This window comes from Loxodonta africana, chromosome 3, assembly GCF_030014295.1.
Source record: "Loxodonta africana isolate mLoxAfr1 chromosome 3, mLoxAfr1.hap2, whole genome shotgun sequence".
NCBI classification, from domain to species: Eukaryota; Metazoa; Chordata; class Mammalia; order Proboscidea; family Elephantidae; genus Loxodonta; species Loxodonta africana.
Genome location: NC_087344.1, coordinates 75,666,709 through 75,691,041, shown reverse-complemented (window position 1 = coordinate 75,691,041; position 24,333 = coordinate 75,666,709). Strand labels below are relative to the sequence as shown.

At 40.5% G+C, this 24,333-nt stretch overlaps 1 protein-coding gene across 7 annotated transcripts in view; it reads right to left on the bottom strand.

Moving 5' to 3' along the window:
• The window catches only part of MACF1 (microtubule actin crosslinking factor 1), a 257,548-nt gene that overhangs the window by 223,832 nt on the left and 9,383 nt on the right, over nt 1-24,333 (bottom strand). For all 7 annotated transcript variants that reach the window (XM_064281771.1, XM_064281766.1, XM_064281767.1 and 4 more), the window contains exon 2: nt 8,048-8,109. In XM_064281771.1, coding sequence (XP_064137841.1) covers nt 8,048-8,109 — 62 coding nt within the window. The remainder of the gene's footprint in view (nt 1-8,047; nt 8,110-24,333) is intronic.

Sequence of the window (24,333 nt, the reverse complement as noted above, 5' to 3'; positions counted from 1 at the left end):
GAGCAGAGTGCATCCTTTGGATCTGAGGTTCCTGCGCTGAGATGCTCCCAGGCCAAGGGAAGACTGATGACAAGGACCTTCCTCCAGAGCTGACAAAGAGAGAAAGCCTTCCCCTGGAGCCAGTGCCCTGAATTTGGACTTCTAGCCTTCTGTACTGTGAGAGAATAAACTTCTCTTTGTTAAAGTCATCCACTTGTGATATTTTTATTGTAGCAGCACTAGGTGACTAAGACACCCTCCAAAAAGAACCAAGGATTGTCAGGTAGAATTCTTTGATATCTGCAGAAAACCTGACCTAAAAAAGCTTTCCTCTAAGCTGCTAAAAGGAAATATAAGCAGCTCTTTTTTTTTTTTTCATCTAAACTATGTTGAAAAACAATAAATACGTCAGGGGAGAAAGTTTTAAAGAGAAAAGAATATTATTTAATCTCATCTACATGGATTAAAAGATACAGGGAAAGTGAGAGTAAGCCTAGAATTTTCAGCTGGATTTCTGAATTTATAGATTTCTTAACTGTAAGAGGGGAATTTCATGTTGATTCATTGGATAAATTTATCTTCAAGAAAAAGCCTAATGCTGAAAAATAGAGTATAGTTGTCCTAGCTTTTTTACTCTAGAAAGAAATCTGCTCAAACAGTTAAGAGTAGAGGCTGGGAATCCCTGCTGGAATAAGCAAAGTGAGACAGGGAAACAGTGTGAGGCTCTTTGCAGATAAGAATTCTATCACCTATCTGTTTTGTGAACTTCCTAAGTTTTGAAGGAATCTAACAGTGGTACCAGCCAACCATGCTTAACAAAGATTCTCTGAGGATGAGGATGATTCTAAAATCCATAAAAGGTAGCTTTACTTAGTAGGTAGGAACTTATGCATAGGGAGTAAAGAATCCAGAATAAAGCCCAAGTCCAAATGCAGACCTAAACCTTCTGGTGGGGGGTTGAGATACGTTTAGAGTGAAATCAAGCCCTGAAAAATCAGGTCCAGGCAGATACAGCCACAAACTACAGCCACCATATGGTCACACTTAGGCCAGAGCTCCTCTCCTCAGCAGCTAACTAGCACTACTTTGTCAATCTCTTAAATTAAACACCACTGACATTTCCCACAGACATGAATAAGCAAAGAGGTGTGAAAGTCCACAAGGTGTTTAGGGCGCAGTGAGTCGCCTCCTGCAGCTACAGCAGAGGCTATGCTGGAGACTGCCTGCAAATATTAGTGCTACTACTCTGTGTTCAATTAGACAGCCTCAAATAGAGAAGTGTTGGGAACATTAGTAAAAATGCAGAATTTGAAATTTTACGCTGGTATATCTGGAATTCTTAACACAAGTTACAGGAAGGTAAATGGCTTCCAGATTACATACACAAATTAAAATGGAAAGAACTATTCCATCAGCTAGATTAATACTGGCCTTTCCTTTCCACCTGCTAACCTCTAGTCAATAGAAACTGACCAGGAAAGGATTTCTCCTCCTCCTTCGAAGCTCATGCTCTCCGTTTCATCCACCTTGAAGGGGAATGTACTTTATTAGCTACCAGGCCCTACAGATGTAGCACAGGTACTCTCAATAAGACCTCATTAAAAACTCCAATTTTTCTTTTTGATGGTTCTGCCATATAAACAGAACTCTTAGGTTTATCAGTGTGTGCTCTAAATTAGGTTGTTTATAGATTTCAGGGGCCTACATCTTTAATAAATCTCTTTTAAAATTGGATCAATAGTGTCCTCAATTAATAAAGGGAATGAATTTGGTCATTCCAGAATGAACTATTTGCCAAATGGGATATATTTCTCAACTAAATCTGGAACTTGGGAGGCTTGGCTGCTTTTGGTTTTATATCAGTCTATCTGCCAATGGCAACATTAATCTGAGCGTTCTTGGGGAACAGAGGATGCTTGAGTTGTAAAAACAAATCTCGATTCCTAATTCCCACCCCAAAGAATTCCAACACAGAGCAATGATTCTGTTTAGCAGTGAATCTCCCTCTGAAATGTCCCAAGATGACAAAATGCCATTAGAACTGCAGGGCTAGGAGCCTGAGAAGAGACAAAAAATAGCCAGGGATTTATGTAAAGCTCTGGCTGGCCTCCAATTTCTAACAATGCAATGATGTGTTCCTCTAGTCTCTCCCTCCCTGGGCCTCCTGTCATCACACAGCACCAAGGCAGAGATCCAACAGGCAGCACCAGCTACGAATGAGCAGCAGAGAGCCAAAGCATTTGTATTCAATGACAGGTTTAAGGCACAAACTTGAGCCAGGATAAATTCAGTTCTTTCAATTGTTTGAGACAGGTAGAAAAGCAGAATAAGATGGGGTATGTTTGCTAGGACAAAAAAAGGAATTTTGGCCAGAAGATTCACAATCGATCCTTAGCACCATCTCTCACTAGCTGTATGATCTTGGGCAAGTCATTTCACCCTTCTAATTCTCACTTTCCTTAGTAGTAAAAAAAAAAAAAAAATGAGAGAATAAAGTACCTTTACCTCCCACATGGTTATTTCAAGAATCAAGTCAGGTAAGAATCATTTTGTGAGCTATAAAGCACTATCAAAACATTATTTACTCAAGGCAATGAATACTTTTTGAGTACAACTGTTAGGTTCTTGGTGTAGTACCTGGCAGAGAAAGTTATACAGTCCTAGCCCTCAATGAGCACTCTAAAGGAGAAGACCAATGCACGAACACACAAGGCATCTCTTCAAAGTGATATAGAACAGAGAGGGAGGTGCAATCAATTTAGCCTGAGGGATGGCTGTCAGAGTCTCAAAGAAAGTGATGTCGGATCTGGGCCTTGGAGGATAAGTGGGTAATGACCAGGCAGAGGAGGCCAGGATGTGCATTCCAGGGAGAGAAATAAATAAGCAAAGAGGTGTGAAAGTACACAATGTTTACTGAGCAGTGAGTGGTCTTATGTGTCAACAGGACTGACTACATAAGTGAGAGTGCCTGAAAATGCAGCTAGACAGGTAGATTGGAACTAGGTTGTAAAGGGCTCGGTATCATGATGGTTTAGTGTCATCAAATCAGAGGCAACTGGTTACCACAGACAGAATTTACACAGTAACTAGCAGTTTTATTTCACTGTAAGAACTAAGATACAGTGTCTACCTTCAAGCTACAATCTAGCAGGCAGATGTAGGATGTACATAAATGTTGCAGGTGCTATAACAAATGTACATAGGAGTACAGGGAGAGGACAAAGAAAAAGGGTGGTCAATTCTACATGGGGGAGTCAGAAAAATCATTAAGGAGAAGGCATTAAGTTAGTGCTGTCCAGGCAGAACAGAGTTGGGGAAGGTATTCTAAGTAGGGGGAACAGCATGAGCAAAGATATAGAGTCATAAAATAGTGTGGCACATGGTTCAGCAAGAGTTTAAGGTATGAAGGGATTTTGGCACTCTGAGCCTGGAGAAGTGAGCAGAAGCCAGGGGCAGCACTGCATAGGTTAAGAGCACAGTAAGCTCTAAGCCTTAGGCTGCCTGAATTCTAAAATTTCAGTTCTGCCTTTTTCTAGCACTGTAACCTCGAGCAAGTAACTTAATTTCTCTAAACCTCATTTTCCTCATCTATAAAATAGAGATCTTCCCAACAACAACAAATGGTTGTACATCATGGTAAATGCTCAGTGACAGGATCATGGAATTGTACCCTTAAAAATGGCTTTAAAAAAAAAAAGAATGAACTCCCCAACATGAATGAACCTTGGAACACACTAAGTGAAAGAAGATAGTCACAAAGGACCACATATTGTATGATTCCATTTATATAAAATGTCCAGAATAGGCAAATCTGTAGACACAGAATGTAGATTATTGGTTGTGTAGGGCTAGGGAGCGATGAGGAGATTAGTATGTGATGGCTATGGGTTCAATGAGAAAAAAAAATAAACTAAAATGGGGATATTAATAGAACCTATAGCATAAGGTCACTGAAGGATTAAGTGAGGTAATCCATGTAAAGAGCTTAGTATAGTGTATCTGACTTGTTAAAATGTTAAAAAGCGAAGAAGTCACTTTGAGGACTAAGGTGTGCCTGACCCAAGCCATGATATTTTCAATTGTTTCATATGCATTCAAAAGCTGGACAACGAATAAGGAAGACCGAAGAAGAACTGATGCTTTTGACTTATAGTGTTGGCAAAGAATACTGAGTGTATCATGGACTTCCAGAAGAACAAACAAATCTCTCTTGGAAGAAATACAGCCACAGTGCTCCTTGAAAGCGAGGATAGCAAGACTTTGTCTCACATACTTAGAACATGTTATCAGAAGGGACCAGTCCCTGGGGAAGGACATTATGCTTGGTAAAGTAGAGGGTCAGCGAAAAAGAGGAAGGCCCTCAATGAGATGGACTGACGCAGTGGCAGGCAACAATGGGCCCAAACACTACAATGATTGTGAGGATGGTGCAGGGCCGGGCAGTGTTTTTGTTCCATTGTACATAGGGTTGCTGAGTTGGAACCAACTCAATGGCAACTAACAGCAATAACATCTAACTTGTAGTATGCACTCAATAAACTACTACTACTACTATTATCACTGTTATTACAGAAAATGTCATTAGAAAACTATTTAGTGGTCAAGGCAAGGAATAACAAAACCCTGGACTAGAATGAAGTAATGGGGATGGAGAAGAGAAGACAGAGCTGGAAGTGACTGGACTTGGTAACAAAGGAGAGATTATAGGAAGGGCTGAATCAAGTATGATTCTGAATTCCTAACTTGAACAGCTGGGTGCATGAGTGAAAATATTTAGCAATTTGGGATGTGTTCAACATAGGACATGCCAGGGTAACATCCAAATGTACTTGTCAAGTAGACTGTCAGAAACACAGGTTTTTTTGGCTGGGGAAAGAATACAGGGAAAGGGCTCTATCATTGCCTCCTTATCCATATCTAGTGATTTGAAAATTGCTCTCACCCACAGTCCACATGAAAGGAGTGGCCTAAGAAGCCACGTTTTACTTATGTGGCCATTTCCCTGGCCATAGCTTACTGAACTATAAATTCACAGCTGACTCATGGAGAAAAAGACAACTCCAGCCAAAAAATTTTCTGTGTTTGTGTCTTTAGAATCATGGAGCCTCAGGGATTTGTTTCACCAGTTAGGGGGCAGCCATGATGGCTCATACATAAGCAATGGGAGAGTTTTATTAATGTACATATTAATGTAGGAAACATACAGAAAGAAGTAAAAACGAAGGAACAAAAGGTCTCCCTCATAGATAAGAGAGAGGGTAGCTGCTTGATAAGTGATAAGTTTTCATAAAGCCCAACTGGATCCAGACATCAGATACTATGGGATCACTCTCTCGCCTTTCTACTTGTGTGTCTTTGCATTTCATTCAACCCAACAATCCCTGTGACTAAAACAGACAGGTCTACCAAAGGAGAACACAGAGAACAAAACAAGAAAAGAGCCAATATTAGGACCCTGGGAAAAGAGCAATGTGGAAGAGTCACACAGAGGAAGAAAAGTCATTGAAAGAACAAAGGAATACTACGCATCGATAAAGAACAGTGAGGAATCTGCGAAACATTTCATAACATGGAGGAACCTGGAAGGCATTATGCTGAGTGAAATTAGTCAGTTGCAAAAGGACAAATATTGTATAAGACCACTATTATAAGAACTTGAGAAATAGTTTAAACTGAGAAGAAAACATTCTTTCATGGTTACGAGAGCGGGGAGGTAGGGAGTGTGAGAGAGGGGCACTCACTAATTAGATAGTAGATAAGAACTACTTTAGGTGAAGGAAAAGACAACACACAATACAGGGGAGGTCAGCACAACTGGACTAAACCAAAAGCAAAGAAGTTTCCTGAATAAACTGAATGCTTTGAAGGCCAGTGTAGCAGGGGCAGGGGTCTGGGGACCATGGTTTCAGGGGACATCTAAGTCAACTGGCATAATAAAATCTATTAAGAAAACATTCTGCATCCCACCTTGAAGAGTGATTTCTGGGGTCTTAAACGCTAGCAAGCAGCCATCTAAGATGCATCAGTTTGTCTCAACCCACCTGGAGCAAAGGAGAATGAAGAACACCAAGGACACAAGGCGATTACAAGCCCAAGAGACAGAAAGGGCCACATGAACCAGCGACTATATCATCCTGAGACCAGAAGAACTAAATGGTGCCCGGCTACAACCGATGACTGCCCTGACAGGGAACACAACAGAGAACCCCTGAGGGAGCAGGAGAGCAGTGGGATGCAGACCCCAAATTCTCATAAGACCGGACTTAATGGTCTGACTGAGATTAGAAGGGCCCCGGTGGTCATGGCCCCCAGACCTTCTGTTGCCCCAGGACAGGAACCATTCCCCAAGCCAACTCTTCAGACATGGATTGGACTGGACAATGGGTTGGAGAGGGATGCTGGTGAGGAGTGAGTTTCTTGGATCAGGTGGACACTTGAGACTATGTTGGCATCTCCTGCCTGGAAGAGAGATGAGAAGGTGGAGGGGGTTAGAAGCTGGCAAAATGTACACGAAAAGAGAGAGTGGAGGGAGAGAGTAGGCTGTCTCATTAAAAAAAATTGGGAGTGTGTAGCAAGGTGTATATGGGTTTTTGTGTGAGAGACTGACTTGATTTGTAAACTTTCACTTAAAGCACAATAAAAATTATTAAAAAAAAAGTCAGTGAAAGAGGTAGAAAAAGGTATTCATAGGGGAAAGAGGTAATTCAGGAAAAAAATGTCCCAGAAACCAAAGTAAGAGAGACATTTAAAGAGTAGTTAGTCAACAATATCAAATGCTACAGAGAAATTAAATAGGAGGAAGATAAAACTAAGCCACTGGATATTGCAATTAAGAGGTCACCGGTGACCTCTGCGAGATCAGTTTCTCCAATAATAAAATCCCCCCTCCTCACCACCCCTAGAAATTCTGGAAATGTCCTGTATCTTGATCTGTGTTATGGATTGAATTGTATCCCCCAAAAATATGTGTTATAAATCCTAACCCTATACCTGTGGATGTAATCTCATTTGGGCATAGGGTTTTCTTCGTTATGTTAATAAAGCCATATCAGTATAGGGTGTGTTTTAAAGTAATCACTTGTAAGATAAAGAGCAGATTAGGCATAGAAGAAGGCAGACACAGGGGGAAGACCCACACTATCTGAAAATGACCAAGTCAGATCAGTATACAAGCCCAGGAACTACAAGGATGGCCGGCTAGACAAGCTGAGACAAGAATTCTCCCCCTGCCCGCCCTTCCGAACCATCAGAGAGGCAGCCTTCCCCTAGAGCCAATGCCCTGAATTTGGACTGCTAGCCTCCTAAACTGTGAGAAAAATTTCTGTTTGTTAAAGCCATTCACTTGTGGAACTTCTGTTATAGCAGCACTAAGAAACTAAGACAATCTGCAAGGTGGTTATACAGGTATATAAAAAAAAAACCAAACCTGTTGCTGCCGAGCCGATTACAACTCAAAGCAACCCTATAGTACAGGGCAGAACTGCCCCATAGGGTTTCCAAGGCTGTAATTCTTTACAGAAGCAGACTGCCACATCTTTCTCCAGCAGAGCAGCTGGTGGGTTCAAACTGTCAACCTTTCTGTTAGGAGCTGATTGCTTAACCACTGTGCCACCAGGGCTCCTTTACAGGCATATAGTTACAGGTATATACACATGTAAAAAGTCATCGAACTGTACATTTAGAACTTGTGTACTTAGAGGAGAACAAAATTCTCTCTGTTTTATCCTTTCATAGTTATCAGACTGAAAAATAAAAACAAAGAAAGAGCCTTATAAAATAATTTGTAAAGCTAAGAGTGAAGTGTTCTTTGAGTCCCAGGAATCATCATATGGCAACCTAAATCTTCTGAGGTAATGGCATATATTACTGGCCACACCAGGAAACTCATCAGTAAACGTTTCCATGCTGTTATGATTATGTTAGTTTAAAAAAAAAAAAAAAAGCCACGTGGATCTTCCATAGACTTGAGCACATGGCAAGCAATCTGAACTACCTGAGCAAAGGGAATGACAGATCCAGAACAAGAGCAGCAAGAGGAGCTAGGACAGCATATATAAAGGGGTCCTACCTTCATCAAGTGCTTATTGACCCACTTGGTGAATGTCTTCTTCTGAACCCGGTCCCGTTCATCTGTAAAGGAAACACAGAGAAGGCATTGCTTTTTGCTACTCAGGCAAAAAGTTCCCATGCCTCAGTTTCTCCAGGATCCCTTAAAAAGGGTTGGCTTTCCACAAAGAACAGTGAGACAGTATCTCTTGTCATTACAGAGGTTTGGCCTATCTGAGTTTCCCTGTCAGTCCTGGTCATGGTGTCACTTTACAGATTAGATAGAATCACATCCCTCAAAAATCACGTCATGGCAAAGACTCTTTAGCATCATAATTCTCAGGGGAGGAGAGTGACCCCACTCAGCACATACACATAACAAACTTCAAAAAGCCACAGTTGTGAATATCCCAAAAGAAGAGGGCGGGTGGCCTTTGACATGACCCCTCCCACCAAGGTAAAGGGCATTTGGGATGCTCACACTGCAGCAGTTAAATCTCACTCTTTACATGCACCAACCCGCCCGACCAATGCTTCATTCTCTGTCCAACCCACTTCTTCCCTCATTCCTATTTCCTTACCAGCCATCACCATCCAGGCAAACTCCCAAAGTTATCTAGCTTACCTCCGCTGCCCATCTCTTACTTCCCTTCCTTCTCCTAAGTCTTACAGAACCCCCACTTCTTTGTGGGCAAACTCCTCTTCATTCTAATTTTTTTTCACCTCTTCACTTCAACAGAAACATGACTCAGTACTTGACAGTGATAGCTCCACAGAAGGCCTATCCTGCAGAGGGCTCGCCTTCTCCCACTCGTGCTAATTCCCCAAAGCCACTTCCAGACCACTGATCCATCAGCCCCGCCCTTCTTCCTTTTATTTGAAGCCCATGCCATCCCCTGTACCACAGGGTTTAAATAATCATCACTGTCATTGACCCGTCCCTGCTGCCCACCCCGCTCCACGTAGCAAATCTACCTTAACCCTCCCTGACAACCTGGTTCACATTTATTATCTCCACATGTATCTTCCACCGCTACCCTCACATTACTAAAACGTACATGTTGATGCTGACACTGTACCTGATGTGCTGAGCTCAAAGGACAATGCCCTACTTGGCTACTAGCCTTTATCTCTAATTCAAATCCAGCTGTCACACTACCACATCTTCATCCCCTCTCCAAACACAACCTGTTTACCAGTCACCTTTCTCAATCTTTCATTCTCCTGAACATTCTCCTCATCCTTCGTTAAGAATATCTAATATTCTCTCAGTCTATGCTACGCAACACGGTTAAGCAATTCAAAGGTGCCCTCACTAATACCCCAGGACTCTCACCTGTCTAAATATCTACTACTTGTTCACCATGACAATCTCCAAATCTCAATTACCACCATTGCTTGACTCTCCCATTTCTTCTCCAAGTCAGAGAACATTTCAGAAGAAAACTACAGAATTATATAAATCTGGCTCCTAATAATTCACGCAAACTTCACCTAGGCCCTCCCCCTACTGCCCAGTTAGTTATTCCCTTCGAATTGTTATAATTGATTCCTTGGTAAAAGTTGTACAGGTACCATTCCAAATAATGCCAATTCTCTCTCTCCACTCCCAGATGACTGCACTAAAAACCCAAAAAATCCGAACTCATTGCCTTTGAGTCGATTCCGACTCATAGCAACCCTACAGGACAGAGTAGAACTGCCCCATAGATTTCCAAGGAGCAGCTGGTAGATTCAAACTGCCAACCTTTTTGGTTAGCAGCCACAGCGCACCCTAGCTCTTAACCACTGCACCACCAGGGCTCCAAGGTAACTGCACTATCCTTATTTTTCTGAGATTGCAGCCATTCAATAAGCTCTGCCCCATCTCTAACTCTGGACCTACCTTCACATCCTTCTTCTCCACCTTAAAATGCCCCTTGCTCTCACATTTGTCCTATCCTTTCCTGCTTTGCACTGAACAATTACCTCTTCCTACTATAGACCACAGAATTTAGGAATCAGAATGGACCTTAGCAGTTATCTAAGTCCAACTCCCTGCAGATACATGAATCCTTCCAACAATAAAGAACCATATATTCAGGGTTGAAAGGTCTATTCAGACTTGAATACATCTACCATTGTTATACATACATGAATATACACACATCTATATTCTTGCCACTTAAATATTTAATAGAGAATTCACTACCTCATAAGGCAACACATACGACTTTAAAAGTTCCATAAATTGTCATAAAATGCTTCCTTTTAAAGTCTACCTAATGGCTTCCATGTGGGGCCACTAGAATTATAGAAAAAATAACAATAATAAGCCTAATACATCTTTCACTTAATTGAGTCCTGCGATTATTTGAAGCCAGGATTCTTATAAGATTTGACCACTCGCTCCAACATATTTTGATGTTTTTTAGATGTTGATCCAGTTTTACAACATCATCGTCCTTTCCAAGCCCATGTCATCTGCAGACGGAATCCAAATCAGCTTGCCAACAACAGTCTCATCTAAATCACTGACACTTTGCTCATAGTATTTAGTTTCCCTTCATGGCATGATACTTCCTCCCTCTCCACCTACCCAAATGCTACTTTCTCTTTAAAATCCAGCTCAATCATTTCCTCATTTATTCTTTGAATAAATCTATATTAAGGACCTAGATGCTAGGAAAAGTCTGTTTGACTCTGGCAATACAGATCCCAAAGTCACAATCCCTACCTTTAAAAGAGATCACAGTCTAGAAGAGAAAAGAAATAACTTCAATGAAATTTGACAGGTGCTAGAACAGCGGTAAGCACAGTATACTCAAGAACATAAGAGTAGTTCAATGTTAGCGGAAGTTTCCCAGAAGAGTGACTAACCAAACCTTAAAAGATGAGTAGAAGCTAGCCAAAAAGAGAAGAGAAGGGACAAAGTTACTTCAGGAAGTGACATCTAATGCAAATTAATGGAGACAAGCCAGAGCTTACATTCAGAGAACTGCAACGAATTAAAGATGCACATGAGAACTAAGTTTATAGATCAGGAAAGACAAATTTTACTCATCTAGACATGTATGAGTCCATGATAGAAGATAAAATACAATGTGTATTTTCCAATGTTGAAATTGCTTTACACATATTCCTAACTTTAACGATCACAAACTGCACAACAGAATGCTCGTTTTCATCCCTAAAGAGACTCAAAAACCCTCAGTTTACAAAGAAAATTCAAGAAAGACTCAATTCATTATCCTTATTATGTATGGAAGTAGACACTGTTTGGCAGCTTAATTGTGATGAAATCACTGAAGAATTTGTGAAGAGCAAAGACTAGAAAGAAATGTTTTAAATTATAACATGTTAAGAGAGGAAAGATCTATCTAAAAATAAATTATAGTAATTTGTTGTAATTGTTTTCTGATCATTAAACTTTCTTTTATGACAAAGAAAAAGAATTAAGAATGGATGGAAGATAGGGTGTGTATTAAAACTGAATAGGATGGCATGAGCCAAATCGTGACAAATAAGGAGTACAAACTATTATCCTATAAATAAGAGGGAAGCCCTGAAAGATTTTAAATAGAAGAATGATATGAGCACATTTGTGTTTGAGAAAAATTATTATGGCAGCCTTTCCTCACAACTCTCTCAATAGCTCTTTTGTCCTCTAAATTTTTATGGCACTTACTGTACTCATCACTCAATCAGCACTAACATAATTATATAGAGTTCTGAACTTTTGATACCCTTATTCTTACCTCACCAATGAGATCATTAACTCCTTAAGGAAGGAGATCATGCCTTAATTTTTATATCACCCACAGGTTTTAACAGCTAGCCCATAAAAAACCAAACCCACCGCCATCAAGTCAATTTTGACTCACTGCAACCCTAACGGGCAGAGTAGAACTACCCTATAAGGTTTCCAAGGCTGTGATCCTTAGGGGAACAGACTACCACATCTTTCTCCTGTTTAACAGCTAAAGCTGTCCATAATAAAACCTCAAGAAAAATACGTTCTTCATTGGTCAATATATGATTAGAAGACTGGCTAAACAAACACACAGAATGAAATCAGAACCAAGTTACCTACAAGAATCCAGTCCAATTAAAAAAAAAAAAAAAAAGACTCCTGTAAGTATCACCCATGCGCTGGCATGTGCAGACTTGATGAAAAAACAAAATTAGAGCCAACTAAAAGTTCCACCCACCACATTTTCACCAATACCAGGCCCACTCTGCTTTACCAAGAACAATCTGCTTCTAGTTTTAAAAAATTCTCCCTCTGCAGACAGAGCTTGTCTTTCTTGCTTTTCTTTTATTATAGAAGCTATACATGTTTGCTGTAACAGGTCAAACAATATATAAATAGAAATGGAAATGGATTACAGACTTCCTTTTAAACTAATCAGTATTTTAAAAAGGTGGAGTTATTTCTTTTTAATCCATGGCCTCATTTCATTTATACCTGAAGATATGACTAGCACAATTGATTCTTTTTAATTTTACTATCCATAAGTTAGTCTGTTGCTCTATCAAGCCCTTCTTTGAGGATAATATACTAAGGAAACTTGATGGTCTCCTATCAGTCACACCTCTAATAGCTAATTTGTCCACTGAAGTGACTTTCAATTACGGGTGGAGAGAGCCAAATACTTATTCTGGGTATAATTACCAAGGGCAACATGATTACAAGTGATGGTCCTTCCCAAGACCAGCTAGCCTGCTAAGAACTGAGCCATAAGCCTCCTCAGAAAAGGGTTTTACACATCTCCTTAGCCCCTAAGCTGGGGGATCCTTCTTGAGGATCCTATGTTGCAGATCCATCCGTTGCATGAAAGCTATTTCCTGATTTAAACATCAGGATAAGAGGATATTGCAGTGTGTGGAAACTAAGACCTTTTGCAGTGTGTGGAAACTAAGATCTTAATAGTTTAGCAAGGAAATTCATTAGGGAAGCTAAGGAGCAACCTTAACTGTTACACAGACTTTCAGAGTGGTCCAAATGGCTCAGACTTTCAAACTAGTAAATTTTAGGTTTGGCTTCCTACACATTAATCCCTAATTTAATTCCAGGCCTAGTAAAGATCGTTCCACCTAACACCAGAGGAATAACTCTCAGAAAGGACCCTTATATGAGAACAAGAGAATCAATCAAAGAATTAGGTTTAAAAAGAAAAGGGATTCATTTCGATCTTAAAAACTCAGCCCTTCTCGAGGCTATGAACTGAGAATCCATGGAGAAGTTCTCAAATTTAACACTTGAGGCATCAAGGATTTATTAATCATTTAAGGGTCACTGAATTAGAAGGATTTAATGCCTGTTTCCAACTTTAATAAGAGCCTATTACAGATCTGGCCACCAAACTACCAATACCTACCCCAATGTTCATTATTCTTGTTTCAGTGGCAAAGGCATCCCTCCCTGTAACCTAGGCCAGTCCTTCGGTATAAAATCTATCTTCCACCTTTCGTCTTTTCCTTGGAAGCCTTAATCCAGCAATTATATTTTAACTCTTATATCTTCAACTTCTTCTCCACTGGCTCTTTCCCCTCAGCTTCCTGAACAAGCACAATGACAAAGCTCACTGTCTCCACTTCCTCACTTTCTACTCACCCACATGACCTAGCTTCTAGTTCCACAAATTCACCGAAACTGCTCACCCCAGAATCACCTATTAATCTGCCAATCCACTAGATAGCTTTGAGTCCTAGCTCACTTACATTTTCTGCAGTAGATGACAGTGCTCATCATTCCTTCACCTTTTAAACACGCTCTCCCTTTTGAATCTGAGACTCCACTTTATCCTGTTCCCCCCGCTTCCTCTTTGGTTGTTCCTTCTCTTCTGCCCACTCCTTAAATATTTATTCATCCTTAGCCTTCTTCTCTTTTCATTCTATATTGAGGGTTCCTAAGATATCCAAGGACCCAGGGACCTGGGGAAAGGGTGTGGTGCATTGCCTAAAACTGCATGCAACATTTCTGATGTTACGTGCGTTGTGGGAGAAAAAGAAATCCATAGCTTTTCAAAAAAAAATTAAGAGCTGTTCTCTACATTCTCTCAGAATGCTTTAATCTAGTTCCGTGGTTTCAACTGTAACCACATAAATCCCCCCCCAAATATATATATATAATAGATATAATTCCCAAATTGATATCTTTAGCTCAGGCCTTTATCCAGAACACCACTCTCATATATCCAATTGCCTACTAAAAGTTTCATGCTCACCTCAAATTCAACTTGTCTAAAACTGATCTTTTCTCCCACATCTAACAGGTTTTCTTGCTCTAACCCATTCTGCACAATGTGCCAGAAATCTTTCTAAGGCATAAAACTGATCTTGTTACTGTCTACCTTAAAATCTTTCAGTGACTCCTTATCATCCTAATAATATTAAAATAGCAGTTAGCATTTATTGAGCACCTACTTAGGTACTTTACAAACATTATTTCTAAGGCTCAACAACCCTATAAGATCGGTATCATTTTACTAGAAATATAAAGCGCAGAGAGGTTAAGTAATTTGCCTGAGGTCACAGGCAAATAATGAAGTCAGGTTTGAAAGCAACTCTAATCCAATTCCAAAGCCTGATGCATCATTCAGGATAACATTCAAACGTTTTGGCTTGGCATCTAAGATTCATTATAACGTGGTGCCTGCCTGCCACTCATCCCTATCCACTCTTCCATGAAAACTGCAATTTCCAGTCTTGTTGAATAACATGCCAAGCCAAATCTGTTGCCATGGAATTGATTGCAGCTCATAGCAACCCCACAGAACACAGCAGAACTGCCCCATAGGGTATCCAAGGCTGCAATCTTTATAGAAGCAGACTGCCACATCTTTCTCCCCCAGAGCAACTGGTGGGTTTGAACCACCAATCTTTCAGTTAACAGCCATGCGCTTAACCACTGTGCCACTAGAGCTCCCTAAAAATGTATATATATATATATATATATATATATGGAGCATGCAATTTTTTAAGGAGCATGCAATTTCCCCCAAATGGGGCATGTTCTCTAGCACTTCCATGCCTTGGCATATACTGTTCCCTCTGCATGGTATGTAGCTCCCCCATCTCTGACTTCTCATTCGTCCGCCTTCAACTCAACTGCCACCTCCGCAGGAGCTCTTTCCCACCCCTTACACACACTACTTTAGGTGATCTTCCTCTTGAGTTTATTATGAGTTTCACTGTTTATTATATAAGACAGGTCTGTCTGTCCAACTACACTAGGAGCAATTTGAGAATAGGCTTCAGGTCAGAATGAAAGCCTGCATTCGAGGAGTAAAGTCCTGTGTCCTGCTCCAACAGAGCCTATCCACATGGCCCGAGTGCATTTATGAATCTTTAAAAAACGCAAATGAGAGCAAAGTCTACCCTTTTTTCCTTACAGGCCACAGAAAATTCACAAGCACTACAAGAACCCCAGAAGTGCCATCCACCTGGTAATCTGAAAATGAGGTACCTGAGCTGGCAGAGAAGGGAAATAGAGTAGGTCTGTTCCTTGACTTCACAGAGCTTACAATCTAGGGGCAGAGACAGCATGTAAATAATTAATAATAACACCAAATAAAAAACACACCAGATGCAAGATGTATAAGACGACAGCAAAACACAAATACAGAAGTGACTAATTTTGACACAGGGCTAGGAGAAGAGTTCATGGATTGGTTTTTGAACTTAGCTTTGGATGACAAGTAGGATTTTAGCAGCCTCAAAAGGAGTTAAAGAATTCCAAACTGAAGAAGAAGTATGAGCAGTGATTTGGAGACATTTAAGTACACAGGATATGGTTTAAAGAACCACATGGCTACACATAGCACACATTTCACAATATAATGAGAAGGAAAGCTATCAAGGTCATCTGAGGTCAAATCACAGAGTACCCAGAAAGCTTGAGTGAGGTATTAATTCAGTAGACAAAGGAATGTCATTGAAATTTTCTGAACCACAGGCATGCTTTGGGAACAAATCTGGTGGTGGACTGAAGGCCAGGCTGCAGTAGAGAGCCACTAAGAGGTAAATCTCATTAATATCACATGCAAGCAAAGTTTTGCTGAAGATCATTCAAAAGCGGCTACAGTAGTAAATTGACAGGGAACTATCAGAAATTCAAGCCGGGTTTAGAAGAGGACATGGAACCAGGGATATCGTTGTTGATGTCAGATGGATCCTGACTGAAAGCAGAGAATACCACAAAGATGTTACATGCATTGTGGGAGAAAAATTAACTATGCAAAGGCATTCGTCTCTGTGGATAATAACCAACTATGGATACCATGGGGAAGAACAAAAATTACAGAACACTGAACTGTGCTCATGAAGAATCTGTATATGGATCAAGAGGCAGCTGTTCAAACAAACAAGGGGACACCGCATAGTTTAAAGTCAGGAAAGGTATGCGTCAGGGTTGTATCCGTTCACCATACCTATTCAATCTGTATGCTGAGCAAATAATTCAAGAAGCTGGACTATATGAAGAAGAATGGGGGATCCGGTTGGAGGAAGACTTATTAACAACCTGCGTTATGCAGATGACACAACCTTGCTTGCTCAAAGTGAAGATGACTTGAAGCACTTACTGATGAAGATCAAAGACCACAGCCTTCAGTATGGATTACACCTCAACATAAAGAAAACAAAAATCCTCACAGGTGGACCAAAAAGCAACTTTATGATAAACAGAGAAAAGATTAAGGTTGTCAAGGATATTTTGCTTGGATACACAATCAATATCCATGGAAGCAGCAGTCAAGAAATCAAATGACGCATCGTACTGGGCAAATCGGCTGCAAAAGTCCTCTTTAAAGAGTTGAAAAGCAAAGATGTCACCTTGAAGACTAAAGTGCGTCTAACCCGAGCCATGGTGTTTGCAATCGCCTCATATGCATGCAAAAGCTGGACAATGAATAAGAAAGGCCAAAGAAGAACTGACACCTTTGAATTGTGGTGTTAGCAAAGAATATTGAATATACCGTGGACTGCCAAAAGAACGAACAAGTCTGTCTTGGAAGAAGTGCAGCCAGAATGCTCCTTGGAAGCAAGAATGGCGAGACTACATCCCATATACTTTGGACATATTATCAGGAGGGATCAGTCCCCAGAGTAGGACATCATGCTTGGTAAAACACAGGGTCAGTGAAAGAGAGGAAGACCCTCAAGAAGATGGATTGATGCAGTGGCTGCAACAATGGGCTCAAACACAGCAAAACAATTGTGAGGGTGACGCAGGACCAGGCACTGTTTCATTATGTTGTACACAGGGTCGCTATGAGTGGGAATGGACCTTATGGCATCTAAAAAAAAAAAAAACAATAACATGAGGTAAAAGAACCAGCTAGGGGTCTACTGTGACAGGCCAAGAAACAAATCTAAGAGTTACAACTAGAGCAGAAGCCACAGGAATGTAAAGAGGGCAGGCAGCCTCACAGGACAATGCAGAGGCAGAAACAATAGCCCTTAAATATAAATTAGAAGTGAAAGATTAAAGAAAGGAAGAGTTCAAGATAATTCTAATGTTTCTAGCTTGAATCACTGGGAGGAGAACAGTACCTTAGTTGAGATAAGGAAAATAAAAGGCACAGATTTGGTGGGAGTAGGGATAAAGTAGAAGAAACACAATGAAGATGTCAGTAGGACCTTCTTTCAGACAGTTGGAAACTTAGGTCTAGAGTTCAGAAGAGCAGTCAGAAACAAGGATATAGATTTGGGAGCTAACAGTTGATAACTGAGGCTATGGAAAGTAGTCAGCCTATTTCAGTGACTCTTCCTAAATCACCATTTTGCCCACATCACCCCTCTACTATTCGAAATCCTTTAGTGGCTCAGAGTAGACAAGAGGATCAAGTCCAACTCTTTAGTTCTCATATTCAAAGCCCTCTATAACCCTGAGGAATTCAATTCTAGTTTTTGTTCACTATGTGTTAGTGTATTGGCTGATTGGAGGAGATATAGACAAGGCCTTTGACCTGAAAGAATTTACAATCTATCTACTGCTCCAACTGCATCCCTAGACTCTCTCTTGCATGACTCTACTACAACAAGGGGTCTCCACATTGTTCCCCAACATACCTTTCGCATTCTGGCTTTGTTCACCTGTGTCCTCGAACAGACTTTTTAATCCCCCCTTCTTGGTGTATCTAATTTAGAACCTCCTTTCAAGGTTCAGCTGAAGTCCGACCTCCCCCTTTAGACCCTTCTGGCCATTCCAGCCACCTTTGGATGCATGTGACACTTAAAAGTTTACTCAGTTTACTTGGCACTGAGCATACAAAGCCTCTGTGCATGTATGTGTGTGTGTGTATAAAAAAGCCATTGCTGTCAAGTCAATTCTGACTCATAACAGCCCTATGAGCAGAACTTCCCCATAAGGTTTCCCAAAGAGCGACTGGTGGATTTGAACTGCCAACCTTTTGGTTACCAGTCACCAGGACTCCATATATATATACATTTGCATGTAAGTCCCATTTCTCTATCTGAACTGTTAGCCCTTCAGAGTCAAGAATCATGTTTTAAATCTCCTTAAATAGCTGACATTTAGGACACCAGTAGGTACTCAAGAATACAAATTCACTTCACAAATATGTATGTAGAGCCCACTATGTATCAAGGTTAAATTCTACAAAGACACATTAAGATGGTATTTCCAAAGTCAAACTAAGAAGTGATCCCAACTGATAATTAAAGGACTGCTTTTCAGCAAGGACTGTCACTCAGATGTCCCTTCTACTGCCACAGCATTCCTAAGTTGTTCCTGCCACATAAAACTTAGTACCACTTAATAGTCCCCATGGAAGGTCAAAGAAGACTGGCTGAGTAGGAAATCAAGTAATTAAAAAGTACTTACTAATAATCTACAGCGGCAACAGCATTATAGATGATTCCTATCCTCAAAAGCATACACGTCTACTTTGGGAGTTAAGACTGACATTGACATTTACTGCATTTACTATTTGTAAGGCACTGTGCTCAGCCTGCCTCATTTAGTATTTATTTCATCCTCAGAACTCTATCAAATACATATTATTTATCCCCATTTTATAGTTCAGCAAATTGATGCGCACAAAGGTTTAGTAATTTGCACAAGGTCACACAGTAAGTACAGAATTGAGATTCAGGCCCAATCCATTAGACTCCAAATCGTGGACTTCACCACTATACACTACTGCCTCCTGTGACATTATTAGGAAGCAACACAATTCAGTCCTATATAATCAACTGAGAAGAGGAGGGGAGCAAATTACAACTACAACGGGGATTCATGAAAGGTAGTGATCTGAGGGTTGGTGCAGACTGAGAAAGCTTCAATAAGGATTGAGACTTGGGGCTTTGGAGAAACGGTAATTCTAGAAACATCAATGCAAAATTAAAATTTTACCTTATTTCTTAAGAAAACCTGATCTCCATTAATGATAATTCTTTGCACTACTGGGAATCAAAGAATATACACCATAAATTAGATGAAGAAATAAGCCAGGGGTAAGTAATGGTGGCAAAAGAAAAGAGCCACAGAGAAGGAGGGAAAGTCTTAAAAGAAGAGAAGAGGGAAGAAAAGTTTACCTGTTTCAGAAAAGATGAATATTTCATAGATACACAAAGATACAGAGTTAAATCCGTACCCTCAAAAATCATCTTAAAAATGAAGAAATCAAGGTTAAGGGAGATTAAAGAATTTATACAAAGTCACACAATTGGAGACAAAACCAGGTCTATAACTCGGATTTCTTGATCTCTAGTCTCCTGGCAATTGGAATGTGAAAGTCGGAAACAAAGAAGAAGGATCAGTGTTGGAAACTACGGCCTTGTTGACAGAAACAATGCTGGAGATCCAACGACAGAATTTTGCAAGACCAACAACTTCTTCATTGCAAATACCTTCTTTCACCAACATAAACAGCGGCTATATAAAAAAAAAAAAACTCTTAAAAAGAAAAAGTTTTTTTTCTTTTTATACACATGGACCTCGCCAGATGGAACACACAGAAATCAAATTGACTACATCTGTGGAAAGAGATGATGGAAAAGCTCAATATCATCAGTCGGAACAAGGCCAGGGGCCGACTGTAAAACAGACCACCAATTGCTCATATGCAAGTTCAAGTTGAAACTGAAGAAAATCAGAGCAAGTCCACGAGAGCCAAAATATGACCTTGAGTATATCCCACCTGAATTTAGAGACCATCTGAAGAATAGATTTATGCATTGAACACTAGTGACCAAAGACCAGACAAATTGTGGAATGACATCAAGGATATCATCCATGAAGAAAGCAAGAGGTCACTGAAAAGAAAGAAAAGACCAAGATGGATGTCAGAGGAGACTCTGAAACTTGCTCTTGAGTATCGAGCAGCTAAAGCAAAAGGAAGAATTGATGAAGTAAAAGAACTGAACAGAAGGATTCAAAGGGCATCTTGAGAAGACAAAGTTTTATAAAGACATGTGCAAAGAGCTGGAGATGGAAAACCAAAAGGGAAGAACACGCTCAGTGTTTCTCAAGCTGAAAGAACTGAAGAAAAAATTCAAGCCTCGAGTTGCAACAGTGAAGGATTCTATGGGGAAAATATTACACAACACAGGAAGCATCAAAAGAAGATGGAAGGAATACAGAGTCATCACGCCAAAAAGAATTAGTCCATGTTCAATCATTTCAAGAGGTGGCATATGATCAGGAACTGATGGTACTGAAGGAAGAAGTCCAAGCTGCTCTGAAGGCATTGGCAAAAAACAAGGCTCCAGGAGTTGATGGAATATCAATTGAGATGCTTCAACAAACTGATGCAGCGCTGGAGGTGCTCACTTGTCTATGCCAAGAAATATGGAAGATGGCTTCCTGGCCAACTGATTGGAAGAGATCCATATTTATTTCTATTCCTTAGAAAGATGATCCAAACGAATGTGGAAATTATAGAACAATATCATTAATATCACACGCAAGCAAAATTTTGCTGAAGATCATTCAAAAACGGCTACAGCAGTAAATCAACAGGGAACTGCCAGAAATTCAGGCTGGTTTCAGAAGAGAATGTGGAGCCAGGGATATCATTGCTGATGTCAGATGGATGCTGGCTGAAAGCAGAGAATACCAGAAGGATGTTTACCTGTGTTTTACTGACTATGCAGAGGCATTCGACTGTGTGGATCATAAATTATGGATAACATTGCGAAGAGTGGGAATTCCAGAACACTTAATTGTGCTCATGAGGAACCGTTACATAGATCAAGAGGCAGTTCTTCAGACAGAACAAGGGGACACTGATTGGTTTAAAGTCAGAAAAGGTGTGCGTCAGGGTTGTATTCCTTCACCATACCTATTCAATCTGTATGCTGAGCAAATAATCCGAGAAGCTGGACTATATGAAGAACGGGGCATCAGGATTGGAGGAAGACTCATTAACAACCTGAGGTATGCAGATGACACAACCTTGCTTGCTGAAAGTGAAGAGGACTTGAAGCACTTACTGATGAAGATCAAAGACCACAGCCTTCAGTATGGATTACACCTCAACGTAAACAAAACAAAAATCCTCACAACTGGCCCAGTGAGCAACATCATGATAAAGGGAGAAAAGATTGAAGTTGTCCAGGATTTCATTTTACTTGGACCCACAATCAACAGCCATGGAAGCAGCAGTCAAGAAATCAAAAGACGCATTGCATTGGGTAAATCTGCTACAAAGGATCTCTTTAAATACTGAAGAACTAAGGTGTCACCTCGAAGATTAAGGTGCCCCTGACCAAGCCATGGTATTTTCAATCGCATCATATGCATGTGAAAGCTGGACAATGAATAAGGAAGACCAAAGAAGAATTGATGCCTTTGAATTGTGGTATTGGCAAAGAATATTGAATATACCATGGACTGCCAAAAGAATGAACAAATCTGTCTTAGAAGAAGTACAACCAGAATGCTCCTTAGAAGCAAGGATGGCGAGACTGCATCTTACATACTTTGGACATGTTGTCAGGAAGGATCAGTCCCTGGAGAAGGAAATCATGCATGCTTGGCAGAGTACAGGGTCAGCGGAAAAGAGGAAGACCCTCAACGAGGTGGACTGACACAGTGGCTGCAACAATGAGCTCAGCGTAACAACGACTGTAAGGATGGCTCAGGACTGCGCAGTGTTTCGTTCTGTTGTGTGTAGGGTCGCTATGAGTTGGAACCAGCTTGACGGCACCTAACAACAAGTCTATGGTTCTTATATTTATATGACACTTATCTCCTCTCTTTGAGTAGAGTTTCATCTATAAAATGAGGAGTTGGACTAGGTCAATGGTTTCCAGATACCAGTCTGTGAACTGGCCATATCAAAATCGCCTGGGAGCTCTTAAAAAAGTACAAATTCAAGCAGGCTAACTAAAAGTATTATCTGTATTCTCAAAGTGCATCTCTGCTAGAAAATGCAACTGCTTCATATCTGGCCTCCACTTCCAGAATGGATTCACAGGTCCTGCTGGCAGTTACGCCAGGCTCATAATAGAGAGGGTTACCCTCTCCAGCAACCAAGCACCCCAATCAAAAAAAAACAAAACAAAGCTTACTCAAAAGAATCTTCGCTCCAGCAAACAAGGTGTGTATTTGTGTGTCTGAACTTGTATAACGAGAATGAACAAAGACAAGCACTGAATTTTCATATTATGTGGATTTCACATTATATAGCTACCAGCTAGTGTTTATTAACTTACTATATGTGAGGCACTGGGCTAAGTACTTTAATGCCATACACTCCTCATAATGACTCCATGAGTTAAGAGTCTATTGTAATCTCTACTTAATAAATGAGGAAACCGAGGCACAGAAAGGTTAAGCAACTTGCCCAGGTCTATAGCTACTAAATGGTAGAGCAGTAGCCCCATGCAGACAGTTGATTCTAAAGCCCATTTTCTTAACTATTAGACTACGCTGCCTCCAACAGATTAAGCACGGTAAACAGGGGTGTTTAATATTTTTGCCCTTAAACTGTCAATACAGACTCTGGACTTTCTTGTACTCCTCTGTTGAATACCGAAGCAACACCCCTTGACTCTAAGTGTATCTTGCAAGCATTTTCAGCTGCAAAAGATTCCTTCCTCTAGGTACCAGGGAGAAAATCTCAATGACACAGGAAAGATAAAAACTAGAATACATGGTAGTAACAGACCAACATTGCCCCTCCTCATGCCTCCAGCAGTATTACAGTCCCACCGTGGTTTCTCAAAAAGCACTTAAATACTTGGCAGCACTGGTCTAGCAGTGAGAAGACAGGAGGAACCCCTGGCTCTGTGATTCCCGCGCTCTGGGATTTCTTCTAAGGGTCCCCCCGATCAGACAACCAGGAATTTCAATTTTAGCGAAAATCTGTCTTGGGTCACAATTTTGTTCTGCTTTAAAGACTCACAGTATAAAATCAAAGGTATGAGAACTAGTTTTTCAGTCCAGTGCTTCCCAGACTTAGATTTCATAAACCAGTAAATTTTCCAAAATAAATTAGAAAGTCTAACATAAAGTTAATTTTCTATTTTGCTAAATAAGGGTATCTAAAAACAAGCTACTACCTATAACAATTCTTTTCTAAAATAAAAGACATTTCAGCATCAAAAGGTAAAAATTATTTCAGAATAAAGAAGAGTTCTTTAAGTAAGTTTAATTTATGAAAGACACGTTACATTTTCTTTATCTTTTCATTTGTCTGAGAGTTAATGAAAACTTTGTCTCAGACCAGCAGCAATCTATACATCCAACAGTTTGGAAACTAAGGAATCTATGCCCAAAAAGGTTAGGTCACCTATTCAAGGTCACAGAACCAGTTATTTAAATTGAACTCTTTCCCCTTATCAAGACAGATAAAGTCACAGCCAGCATGACTCTTCCCCTAGCTCCCAACTATTCTTTAAGTCCCTGTCAGTAAACCATCTTTAACAGTTTTTCTCCTCGTCACAACTGGCAGAAGAGTAAATGTAAGAGAGTAAGCCCCAAAGAGGAAACCTCGGCCATGACTCCTCCCTTCCTCTCCTAGTCGGCTTAAAGGTGGACTCCGTAACCAACCAACTTCGGCTAAAAATATACCTCGGGCTTTCGGCACTATGCAACATAACTTAAAAGTGGTTCCTGACACAGGCAGAGCATGGGCATGAATTCAGTCTCTATAAAAAAGTCCCACACCCATAGCTTAGGCTTTCAACTGCCCACAGACATTGCAAGTTTAAGAAGTTCCCCAGGAAGTAGGGCACCCCGTCTCTTCCACTGCTCATTTTAACAAGCCCAAGGGTTATAACGTCTGCAAAGCTCCAAACCCCACACATTTCTATGCGTTAATGGGAGCAAGGGCTAGTATTTGGGATCCTCAA